Source organism: Lepidothrix coronata, unplaced genomic scaffold, assembly GCF_001604755.1.
Source record: "Lepidothrix coronata isolate B3197 unplaced genomic scaffold, Lepidothrix_coronata-1.0 Scaffold1, whole genome shotgun sequence".
Lineage (NCBI taxonomy): Eukaryota > Metazoa > Chordata > Aves > Passeriformes > Pipridae > Lepidothrix > Lepidothrix coronata.
In genome coordinates this window covers 13,211,638-13,224,497 of record NW_016690181.1, presented here as the reverse complement: position 1 = coordinate 13,224,497, position 12,860 = coordinate 13,211,638, and the positions used below count along the sequence as shown (strand labels likewise).

Below are 12,860 nucleotides of genomic sequence, written 5' to 3'. Positions count from 1 at the left end.
GTGTATTTGGTTATCAGTCATTATATTTGCTGGTTGCTGCCTAAAATAGAGAAGTAACATCCTGGCACTAGAATGATGAATATATGTGATGTCTAATAGCAAATTATTAGTGCTGATCATTGACTCTCTGATTTATGATCTTAGTTTTACTATACGGTACAACTGTAAATTAAAAAACCTCGTGGTTTGTATATACATATACACACATAGCTCCATATGCAGACATACCTACAGTTACAAATGGAATGAAAAGAAAGATTTTCTAAAGGCACAGAAAGCTGTAGATGACACTTTCAAAAGAACTCTAGAAACTGGGCTCCTCCGGAAACTGAGCTGTAACTGTTGCAGTGTGGCTTGCTTGGCAGGTTAAAAATCATGAGCTTATTTCAGTGCATAGTTGGAAGATGAGATCTTCTGAAAAGCTGATGCCAGTTCTGTGTTCTGATTCTTCTGTTGTTTTTTGGTTTGGTTTTTTTTAAGTTAATCTGGCTCTACCTAGCAATGCCTAATTATCTTTAAAAAAAATAAAAGAAAAAGAAAGAGAGGAAGACCAAGGGATGGGAACTTTCAGCATTCATCTCTAATAAAAATTGGAACAAGCCCAGAATGGGTGGAGAAAAGGCCCATCATAGAGAGACTTCAAGCTTGACAGAACATTCCTGTGTACTGAGGAAAGAAATCTTCCTTTGAGAGAGAAAAGGACTACAGGAAGTTACAAAGATCCAGGGCCTGTTTAGATTGTCTGAAACCCCTTGTATAGGAAACCTTTTTTTATTGCTCTGAGTGCAATTTTGCATGAGAACTTGAGAAAGAAATTTTCAGAGGAAGAACAAGCTGAGAAGCTCAGCACATGAGAGCAATGCTAGGCCATGAAAGAGGTAAAGTGTGTGCAAAGACATATATGAATAGGGAAAACTGAAGCTTGTGCTAAATATCACTTTTAAAAGTGGGCAGTTAGTGAATACTTCTCAGCACCTGACCTCTGGCCCATGTAATCATGTTTGCCATCTGTCATATGAACTGCATCTGCTTTTTCAAATGGAGATGCTATAGGCTACTTGAGAGAGAATTTTTGGCATTCTCCCCATTCTCTAAAGCCTGGATCACTGAGCATGAAGTTTGCTACGTCTTTCATACTTTTCTTTGGATGCTCTTACAATTTGAATCTTCTTCTTACATGTAATTGTCCAGTCCATGCTTTCAATTCAGTTCTTCTACACAGCATTGTCTGTGGAAAGCCCATTCCCCAGGTTAGTTTGGTGGGTGAGGGAGGGATGTGTGTGTGAAAATACTTGCTTTTATTGATTTTTAAATTTGTCTTTTCTAGTGTAGGGCTGACTTAGGACCACCCTGTTGAAATAAAGTAGCAGTAGTACCAAAAAGAAAATGTATCCCATAGTATTTCCTGTATGCTACAGTCCACTGATTTGCTTCTGTAAAGGGAAAGATCTCTCCTGATTGACACTTTAGTTCTCTAATCAGCAATGTAGAGTTGTTAGTGTGTGCTCTGTAACCCTCTGGTGTGTGGGCTCCCACGCAGAGCCAGTGGCAATTCTGTGTAAGGGTGGGTAAGTGGAGCTGTGTGGTGTGGCACATTTTGAGAAGTGCAGTTTGGAGTGGAAAATTTTGATGGAAAATATCTCCCTGTTTCTGTGCTAAAACCCCTGTTATCCAGTAAATCAATGTCTGAGACACTCCTGGGTTGCACACCCTATTGTGAGTCCCAGGGGTGTTTTTATCGTGTCTAAAAGGCCTTAAATAATGTGGCTTTATAAATCAAATTGAAGCAACTAATGAACTGTGTGTTGCAGTTTGAATGAATCAGCCCTGGAGAACAACCACCATTTGGAAAACGATGCTTTTTCGGACAAGTCCGAGAGAGACAACGTAGAAGAGTCGGAGAACGAAACGCATGAGAACAGTCGGAAGACAAATGAAAGTGAGAGTGATCAGTCAGAAGTACATGGAGAGGTCTCTCCGGGAAGGAAAGGGACCACTTACATTGAGCAGATTTATGAAGAATTTGGAGAGGTAAAAAAAAAATAATAAATTGGTGGCTCCCTGTTTCTGTTAAAATGTATCTGTTCACAATATTTGTTGTTCAGCCTTTTAGATGTATGGCAGGTAACAGCCAACTTTGTGAGTTCCAGTGTTTTACAGATAAAGCAACGCACAGTTTTCTGCTAAATTATGTTGAATTATCATGTGCTCTAATAATTATGCATTATGAGCAGCAGCTCTGTGCTTTGGCATGTTTCCAACATCAGCGATTGCTTTAACCAGTTATTGCATTAAAGAGCTGCACAGCACTGGCACATTTGTGGAGCCAGCGGGAAGGGAATTATTATTCTGGGCATGTGTCCCGGCCAATTGGGGTGCTCAGTCCTTGCGTGACACAAAATATGATACTTTCCTTTTTTTATTATGCATGGAACATCCTTTTTGTGTGTCTGAATGGAGCATTCGAGCCACTTGATTGCTAAATGACAGTTGCTTGTTGGAAAGCCATTTCTCATGTCATTTAACAGCAGGAGGATGCATTTCTGTTCCATATAAGAGCCTTTGTTAGCTGGATGTCGCTGTGACACCTCTGAGGAAGGCAGTGGTAGAGAGCTGGGGCAACCAAGTGTGTTGTTTGAGAATTGGTCTGAGCAGGCAGCAGAGGAGCTCTGCTCCAGTGCTGGCAGAGCTCTGAGCACTCCCTTGCTAATTGCTTTGAACAAGGAAGCTAATGTCTTGTTGATGCTTCAAAGAAATGCACTGCTAGAAAGCTATTTCTTTCCTAGAATCACAGAATTACAGAGTCATTTAGGTTGGAAAAGACCCTTAAGATCAACTAGTTCAACCATTAATCCAGCATTGCCAAGTCCACCACTAAACCATGTCCCTCAGCACCACATCTACATGGCTTTAAAATGCCTCCAGAGGTGGTGACTCCACCATAATCTGTTCCAGGCCTGTTCCAATGCCCGACAATCTTTTCAGTGAAAGTCTTTTTATAATATCAAATCTAAACCTCCCCTGACATAACTTGAGGCCACTTCCTCTTCTCCTATCGCTTGTTACCTGGGAGAAGACACCAACACTCACCTCTCTACAAACTCCTTTCAGGTAGCTGTAGAGAATGATAAGGTCTTCCCTCAGCCTCATTTTCTCCACGCTAAACAACCCCAGTTCCCCAGCTGCTCCTCACAGGAGTTGTGCTCCAGCCCCTTCACCAGCCTCTGATTCTCCTCTTTCAATGTTTTCCTGACAGTGTACTACTAATATTGGGGAAGCAAATATAGTTAAATATATGCTAATTACACCCAACTCCTCTTTTGTGCATTTTCCCCCTCAAATTCCCCTGCAGACACACAGCAAGTGAGAGCTGAGTTCAAACAGGGGATTTTGAATATAGATGAGGAACTAAGCAACAGCAAAGTGAAAGCAAACTTAATTTCTGTCAGCTGCTTATTCTGAAATCACCTTTTGGCACATGACAAACTTGTCCTAGAAATGTTGCTAGGGTAGGGTGATATTTTGGTGTTTGAACAAGCCTTACAGCCAGCACTGATGTGTGTATGTGGGTGTGAGAGAGATATTTCTGCAGTTTTACATTAAAATAAAAAAAATGCACTACAAAGCAACTGGAAAGGACTAAACTTCTGTTGTAGAATGACACTTTGTGCAGCATTAAGTAAGGATAGCTGTAGTGTGACTGCTCAGGCAGAGGTAACATCTGATGGACTTCCAAAAAGAACTGTCGTGTAGCCTTGACCACTGGGTGTTTTGTTAGATTTCTGTTGTTGGCCAAGAGATGGTGCTGTTGTCGCCTGGGATACACAGGTAGGACTGGTTGTGGAGTCTGATCCCACTGGTGAGAGTACCATAGAGAGAAGTAAGTTGTTGTGTGCAATGAGGTAGCTTTTCTCAGCAATGAGTGCAGATGTATCAAGGTAAACACGTGCCAGTAAAGTCATATGTCAGCTTAAACTGAAACTGCCTCTTGGCCTGTGTGTTACCTGCCAGTTTGGGTGTGGCAGGGCAACGGTCACAAACTGTTAAATTTTCAGCTTGGCTTAGAAGGGCTCATCTGAAATGTGTGTACGTGTGCAGGTGCATCTCTATGCTTTGAAAGGCGTGTGCTTCTGCAGTTGATGTTTCAGCTTTGCCTTGTTTGCAGTAGGAATGTGATGGCAGAGACAGTTGTTAGAAGGACTTTGAGATTGCAAAAGTTGGTCTAGAATATAAAATAGATACCTCAGTACATAGAGGTAACCTTTTTTTCCACCAAGATTTTAGTTTTAATGAACTATAAAAAGGGTTATTGAGGATGATGTATTTCAGGGCAAAGCAAACAGAAATTACTTGAAGTCGTTTGTGTCCTCCTGCACCTTATCCTCTGTGTGTTTTCATCTGTCCCTGGTGCAGTGATTTATTCTGAGTAATACCTTGTCCAGCAATTTCAACATGGCATAAATTTACCTTGCCAATACCTGCACACTTGAGAACCTGGATAAAAAATGAGAGTTCTGACAGACCCATGTGTAAGCCCTAGATGATGCTGTGGTATGTCATTTCTTCTTGGAGGTTCAAGCTGAGTGTTGCATCAGATTGTCAAAATAAGAATGATACAATAATGGAAAAACACTTAAATGAAAAGAGCTTTGTTGTTCCTGAGTCTGAAATTCTCTCAGTCTACAAGCCCTATATGACTAGTAAACTGACTATGACTATAGGGCTGATTGATGGTCAAAAAGGTGGTACTGGAAATGCTCAGGTGATGAAAATGAATGTTTAGTGATTTACACCACCTACAAGTCCTATTGGGATATGCTGTGTCCTCTACTAAATTGAAGTCCATTCCAGAAGTGGATCTGTGGTTTTTTTCTCATAGAAATCTCTTGCCTAAAGTCAGTAGTCTAAGTCTAAGCCTAAGTGTTCTCTTTCACTGTTAAATTATGATGCCTAGGATGCATTCAAATGACATTCATATTTGAAAATTTAATTTAATTTTTTTTCTCTGATGGCTTGAAAGGCCCATTCCTCCATGTTATACATCTCGTAGCCCCATTGAATGTATAGGAACTATACAGTTGAAACTGAAACCACTGCATAATCCCTGGGTTTTTTCACCATTACCCACACTTCTGCTGCAGAGGGCGCTGAGCAGCATTGTTGGGTTCTGGAGTTTTTGAGCCTGTCGCCTGTCAGTGGGACCTTTACCTACTGACACACCAGTTTATCTTGTTTTGAAATTGGAGAACTGCTTCCATTCTCTGTTGATTACTTGTTTGTCTCCTAAAATTTTCTGCACATATAATAGTATATCTTACAGTCTCTCATTTGCCGAGAATGGGACTGAAAGGAGCTTCTTATATGCATCCCACCAGGCCACAGTGATGCTGTAACAACCTTGGGCATGTTACACCTCCTGAGGACCTGAGGTGCAGAGTCCCTTTGGTAAATTTTGGGTCAAGTCGGCCCATTGCAGTCCTGAGGTGTGTGGAGACAACGGTTCAGGAAGGAACACTCTGCCTTGTAACAACTTTCACAGGTGCCCAGGGCTTTCTGTACCACTCACTTTATTGCTCTGGGGATTCATTTCTACTGAGACATAGCTGATGTCTCTTTGTGATGGTGTAGGTGAGTATTCACCCTTGTGCCAGGGCCAGGTATGCCTGGGTGAGCTTAGACCTGCCAGGTAAATATGCCCATGAGAAATGGTTTTCCTGTTTCTGCCCTGAAGTTCCCTTTTCCCATTGTAGACAGGTGAATCGTCTCAAACAGAAACAGTCTCTGAGGAGAACAAGAGCCTGATGTGGATCCTGCTGAAGCAGCTGCGTCCTGGCATGGACCTGTCACGGGTGGTGCTGCCCACCTTCATCCTGGAGCCACGCTCGTTCCTTAACAAACTCTCAGACTACTACTACCATGCTGACCTGCTTTCCCAGTAAGCAGCATGAAGAGTGTGCCTGACCTGGACACTTTTTTTATATTTATGAAAATATGTGTTGGTATGCTTGAAAAGATAATACCTAGGTCGCTGGGTTCAACATAGACCAAGCCAGGCACCATCTGCAGTGATTTTTTAAAGATAAACTGCTGCCAGTGAGGGACGAGAAAGGAAAAGTTAAACTCCAGGCAAAACTACTTTTGCACTGCACATATTGCCAGCACGGGCTGGAACTGATGGGGATTCAGCTGATGCCTTTGAGTATCTCACAACAGAGCTGTGCCACCTCCTGGTGTACTCATGTACAGAGGGGAATGGGACAGAGAGTGAACGGAAGGGTCAAGCACTTCTGCCCCCAAAAGCAATATAATTATGTTGGTTGATAAACAGATAAGAAACATGTTTTAAAACCATTGATGAGAGAGGCCTGCTGGGAGCAGCAGAGTAGAAAATAGGAAACGTTATGCTTTCAGACAGGACCTGCCTTCTCAATGAGGTATGCCTGGTGGATTGTGAAACTACTGTGTGCAATATTCTAATAGCAGCACTAGTTACTCAGTGCAGTTATTCCACTGCATCTGGCTGATTATAAAACTGTGGCATTTTCAAGCCTTGTTTGTGGTATTTGTAACATCTGAAGTTCAGGAAGTGGTTCTCCTCAGTGCTGAGATCTAAGAACACTTTGAGAGGTTTGGAGGTTTTGTTAAAGAAACCTCTTTGTGGTATGGATGATCCTTCTAAATTTTACAGTAACTTATCCAAGTTGATTTTTAAATCTGATTAAATGGTTGGAAATACCAGGAACTCTATTGTTCATGTTTACTTCCTGCTTTGTCTTCGAGGTGTTGGATGAGGTGACCTTTAAAAGTCCCTTCCATCCTAAAGTATGAAATCCCAAAGTGGGATAGAGGCCTTATAGCACACCAGCTTTAAACATCTTTTAAGTAAGAGGAAAACAAAGAAAAAGAGACAAAAATAGAATTGTCTTTGATTTTGGTGGCATAGGTATTACTGTTTTTATGACTCACAGTGTACTGTTAGCTCTGACTAAATGCTACTGTGAGTGGCAGTCCCACATTAACCTACTTGAATGTCCAGTCAAACCCAATACACTCCAGAAATATTTTTAGCCTTTCTCTAGGAGTAGAGGGCAAGGTTTGCCCCTTTTAACAGTTTATTTTTGTGTTATATGATGTGTGCTACTAAAAAAACTATTAGTTCTGCTGGCAGATACCTTTGTCACTGGCAGCAGCACAGAATCCCTTAGTTCTGGGGAAATACTATTCAAATTAATGTTGTTATACTGGTAAGAAATGAGTGTGATGTGTGACCGGTATAAAGAGCATTTTATATTCTCTTTTGCAGGGCTGTCCTTGAAGATGATCCATACACTCGAATGAAGCAAGTTTTGAGGTGGTATCTGTCCGGCTTCTATAAGAAGCCAAAGGTAAAAGGAGGCATGAAGTTCAGGTTGTAATGGCCATTGCAATCTTCTGCATGGTTATGTATTTCTCTATTACCTTCGCTTTGACAATTTACCTCTTCTATTGTTCAGAAGACTTTGACCATTACTTTTAAAACTGAAGTTGCACTTGGTTTCAGAGTAGACAGTGAATGCAAAATAGTGTTGATCAACCTCAGAGCCTTTGCACTGGACAGTTAGAAGGCAAAACTAGTCATTAACAAGTAACATGTCCTGGGATGCAAGACTTTTCCCTTTGCTGAAAGCTGGTCTCCCTTCTATTTTCAGGCCTGTTAGTACTACTATGTCGTGTTTCCACATTGTTATGCACCTGCTACGTATAGTAGCAGCAATAATAAGGTTTGATCGTCTTGTAAGGCTTTGATCAGGCAGTATTAAATATTAAATTGGTGAGAATAGCAGATTAATCCATGGCTCAGATTAAAATATTAGATTAGGAGAATAGATGTAAGCTAGTTTAAAACATCAGGGAGAAAATTATTATATTGTTTTGTGGCCATTTGTAGAGTTGTATTGCAAATCTTCATTTGTAGCAGGTTATGATTACTTGGTTTTTCAGGGAATAAAAAAGCCATACAACCCTATTCTGGGAGAGACATTTCGCTGCTGTTGGTTTCACCCTCAGACGAACAGTCACACATTTTACATAGCAGAACAGGTAAGTTGCTTTACTTGTATGCTCTGGTGTTGCAAACTGCAACCTGTTTGCACCTCCATGCATAGAAATACATCTCACCCTAGGAGAGGAACTTGAAGCTTTGTGTAAATATCCAGAGCAGGACATGCGGTAAACTGGTTGCTGATCTTTTTACTTTTCAGATTTACAGAAGTTATGTGAGGTTTGGTAGGCACTCAAGACTATAAAAACAGGTCTCCCATATATATAACATCAGCTTCCTCAATAAAGACCTTTTCTATGGGATTCTGTCCTACTGTTTTCTTATTGTTGATAAAATGTGTGTTGTTTTATCTCTGTCAAAAGGGACATAGAACACACAAATCCTTCTGTCTTTTATTTCTAAACTTTCTATAATGATTTTGATAGGAGTAAATTGAGGGCTTATCTCTATGTCTTTGTGAATAAATGAAGGGCAGAGATCAAAAGTAAACTGGCCTGAGAAAATGTACTTCGACAGTTTCAGTGTTAATAAAGGGATAGAATCGTAGAATCATAGAATCAGCTGGGTTGGAAGGGACCTCCGAGATCATCAAGTCCAACCCTTGATCCACTACCACTGCGGTTGCTAGACCATGGCACTGAGTGCCACATCCAGTCTCTTTTTAAAAATCTCCAGGGACGGAGAATCCACCACTTCCCTGGGCAGCCCATTCCAATGTCTGACCACCCTCTCTGTAAAGAAATTCTTTCTAATATCTAGCCTAAACCTCCCCTGGCACAACTTGAGACCATGCCCTCTTGCCTTGCTGATAGTTGCCTGGGAGAAGAGACCAACCCCCACCTGGCTACAACCTCCTGTCAGGGAGTTGTAGAGAGTGATGAGGTCTCCTCTGAGCCTTCTCTTCTCCAGGCTGAACAGCCCCAGCTCGAGTCCCTTCACCAGCCTTGTTGCTCTTCTCTGGACCTGCTCCAGCACTTCAATATCCTTCCTGAACTGAGGTGCCCAGAGCTGGACACAGCACTCCAGGTGTGGCCTCACCAGTGCTGAGTACAGGGGAAGAATCACTTCCTTGGACCTGTTGGCCACACTGTTCCTGATACAGGCCAGGATGCCATTGGCCTTCTTGGCCACCTGGGCACACTGCTGGCTCTTGTTCAGCTTCTTGTCAGTCCAAACTCCCAGATCCCTCTCTGTCTGGCTGCTCTCCAGCCACTCTGTGCCCAGCCTGTAGCTCTGCAGGGGGTTGTTGTGGCCAAAGTGCAGGACCTGGCACTTGACCTTGTTGAACCTCATCCCGTTGGAATCAGCCCAACTCTCCAACCTATCCAGGTCCCTCTGCAGGGATCTGAGAACCACGTGGACTTTGCTAAAGAGACTCCCTGTTTCACATGCACTTTTTTTCCTATTTAATCAGATAATTTTTGCTTTGATAAAATTTTTATTTTAGCCACTGCATTCATTTTATGGAGATTATTCAAATGGTGCCCAAAAGTTCTGCACTGTTCATTTATTGTGTTGAAAATCTGACACTCTAAGTGATCTCACACATACAAGCTCAAGAAAATACAGAGTGGGGGAGAAAGTTTGGATATATAACGTTCTCATATGTAATGAGGACAGGCATCATGTTCCTTCCTTTAACATGGAGGTTAATGATGCAGATGGGGCTTAGTCCTACAGCCTCTGTCTTGTGCTCTCCCTGGAGTCTGTGAGGTTGTGTGTGCACCCACCTCTCTGTTTAACCTGTAAAAACTGCTCTGAATGACCTCTGCCTATTTTTGTTCTAGGTCTCCCATCATCCGCCAGTGTCAGCTTTTCATGTCAGCAATAGGAAGGATGGATTCTGCATTACTGGCAGCATTCTAGCTAGGTCCAAGTTTTATGGTAAGGCATTAAGTTTAAGCATCCCCCAGGTAATATTGTGGCATTGGTTTTCATTTGTTTTTCAATCACTCCTGAGCGCGTTGAGAGCTAAGATCAAAGAAATGCTTATAAGATCTAGCATCAGGATAGCCTAACTCCTTATCTTGGCTTTCATAGGTTTTCCCCATTTCCACCATTCCAGTGTGAAACCACACTGATATTAAAAAAAAACAAACAAACAAACAAACAAAAAAAAAAAAACCCAAAAAAACACAAACAGATAGAAAGATTGAGAGTTTTAAAAGCCTGTTTTTCTGAAAGCAAAAGTTTGTAAGAATGTATTGGCAGTTGGTTGTCAGACCACTTTGTGTGTGCTCATAGTTGAGTCACTTTACAGCTATTTGACCATCCAACCGACAAGTGCAGAAGTCTGTATAAATGTAACACCCTTTATCTAGCTCTCAGGTCCCTGAGAGCTGAACCCCAGAGCTTCAAAATGTCCTTGAATCCTTTAATATCAGTGCTAACAGCACAACTCCAGACTCTGGAACTGTGTTGCTGTTTGAAATAGTTTTTTTGTTTAGACAAATGCCTCTTAATTGTTATCTTCCACTAAGTGTATTTGCTGAAACACTTGTAAATAGTCTTTGCTGTCCTTCTGGCAATTTTTTTTGTTATCTGGGATCATACACAATCAGAAAAGTTGTGAGAACAGAAGGACCTGAAAAACTTCTAAGCATTAGAACTCTTTTCTGCACCCCACTAGTGACCTGTTTAATCTACTTCTCTTTCTGCAACAGGGTCTAAATGCCAGAGCAAATGAGAGCCATACAGCAGTTTGTTAGAACTGCCTGCTCCAACTGCATGATTTGCAGGGTCCTGAATTATGAGCGTTTCATATCTTTTCTTACATTAGTGACTGACATTTAAATGGAAATGTTTTTTCTAAAGTAGTATGAGGGACCGAGTATAACATGCATTTTTAATGTATGTGTATTTGTTCTTTTAAATTATAGGTAACTCACTTTCTGCACTGTTGGATGGGAAAGCAAAGCTGATGTTTCTAAACAGAGGGGAAGACTATATAATTACTATGCCATACGCCCACTGTAAAGGTAAGTTATGAGTCATCAAATAGGAAGCAAACAGAAAGAATAATAAATACAATGGTATCTTACTGACTAACTTTGCACTGGCTCTCCCCTCTCAAGTAAGTGACACCACAGGGACTGGTAACTCCAGAGAGCAGTTGCTCCACACATGAGTCACAGTGCTCAGCAGGAGACTGGTCATTCTCACTGAAGTCTTTTTGTTCTGTCTGTGCAGAGCTGAGGAGGGAATTAGGCCCATCTGCATTAGTTTTAACACTGCATAGAAACAGAAAAATGCTGCATATATGCACTGCAGATAAAGTGGAGATGGAAAGAATAAGACTACATTTCTGAGCTTCTGAGGATAAAAAGTTTTTCTTATGTTAACACTGAAATTGTTTAATATGTTTTCTTGCTTTCTGGGAATAAAGGAAAATCCTAAATTCTCTTCCAATTTCTTTGTTATTCCTCAGAGTATGAGCCGCCTCAGTGAGGCTTATACTTATTACTGTGTGGCTTTGCTCTGTTGAGCCAATGTGCACTGAGGCTGGGGGATGGCTGCTGATTCACTGCTCCTCAGGAAGCATTTCTCCTCAGGAAGCTGTGTCGGTGGCATTTCAACCACAGTGATAAAATCAGCAGTTGGATCCAATTTTGATTTATGAATATTTTTTAATTTAGCACCTTGACTTCAAGGTTAATATTTATGGAGGGGCTGGATACCTGAAAACAGTAACTTCTGTAAATCACACTTATGCACTCCAGTGCATAAGTCTTTTTCTTGTTGTTTTTCTTTTTCTGCAAACGACCTCTTCAGCAAATGGTAAACATGTATAAGAAGAAGTCCCCTACATGACTACTGGTCTCCCAGATTCTGCTGAATCCCATTACAGCTCACCTCTTCCCCATCCACCCTGTGAGAAGCAACTGGGTCTGTTTAAGCACTGGTATAAATAAAGTTGCAGGGTACAACCTTCTTTATTTTTCCTGTCCCACTTTCAGCTTGCCACAGGTGCAATATCAGCACTTGTGAGTCAAGCTATTTCCTAGCTGGTGTAATAAATGGGGAATACAGACTCAGGAGGATTCTTCATGCTTATAGTAAACAACCATTTCCCAGAAACTTCAAGTTCTATCTTTTCAAAACTTTAAGCCAAGTAGTGAATTTCACAGCATGTCAATTGAGAGCCGGGTTGACCTGAGAAAGCAGGTAGTTTCCATTGGGGCCTTTCTTAAGCATCTTTTTTAACTTTCAGGACTTTTATATGGTACCATGACAATGGAGCTTGGAGGGAAAGTTACCATTGACTGTGAGAAAACTAACCACAGGGCAGAACTGGAATTCAAGCTGAAGGTAAGAGACTTTGTAGCCCCCATTTTGAATGGGTCTCATGCTTGTCCCTGTGCCCCAGGCAGGGTTTGACCATACACACCAGATCATTTTTATACCAGCAATGTGTGTGTGCACCATAGCTGGCCTACCTGGAGAGGAGGCATCACCCTGCAGTCAGTTTTGCCTCATGCAACTTGATTTGAACCCAGGAAGCCTTAGTTTTACGCATGATTTTTTCACTGTCGGCTGGCTGACTGGCTACTGGCCAAACTTAGTTCTGAAAGTTTGGCGCTGACAGCATGGTTTCTGTTCAGGCAGGTACAATTATTTCTGCTTGAAAAATACAGCAAGGTGGCTGTCACACTGACAAGCCTTGCACTGACTTGTTCATGTATCTAGTCCCTCCCCTAGAAAGCCTGATGATGCAGATTTATGGTATGCAGGCAAAATGGAAGAATTTTTGAGCATTCCTGTTACTACATGTATTAAAATTTGGGAAGGAAAATGATAACCTGTAACTTTCCTTGGGCAC

At 41.5% G+C, this 12,860-nt stretch overlaps 1 protein-coding gene across 7 annotated transcripts in view; it reads left to right on the top strand.

The window, feature by feature from the left end:
- The window catches only part of OSBPL5 (oxysterol binding protein like 5), a 177,753-nt gene that overhangs the window by 152,772 nt on the left and 12,121 nt on the right, over positions 1–12,860 (top strand). For all 7 annotated transcript variants that reach the window (XM_017813172.1, XM_017813166.1, XM_017813136.1 and 4 more), the window contains 7 exons: positions 1,812–2,031; positions 5,751–5,935; positions 7,304–7,385; positions 7,981–8,079; positions 9,829–9,925; positions 10,921–11,019; positions 12,252–12,349. In XM_017813172.1, coding sequence (XP_017668661.1) covers positions 1,812–2,031; positions 5,751–5,935; positions 7,304–7,385; positions 7,981–8,079; positions 9,829–9,925; positions 10,921–11,019; positions 12,252–12,349 — 880 coding nt within the window. The remainder of the gene's footprint in view (positions 1–1,811; positions 2,032–5,750; positions 5,936–7,303; positions 7,386–7,980; positions 8,080–9,828; positions 9,926–10,920; positions 11,020–12,251; positions 12,350–12,860) is intronic.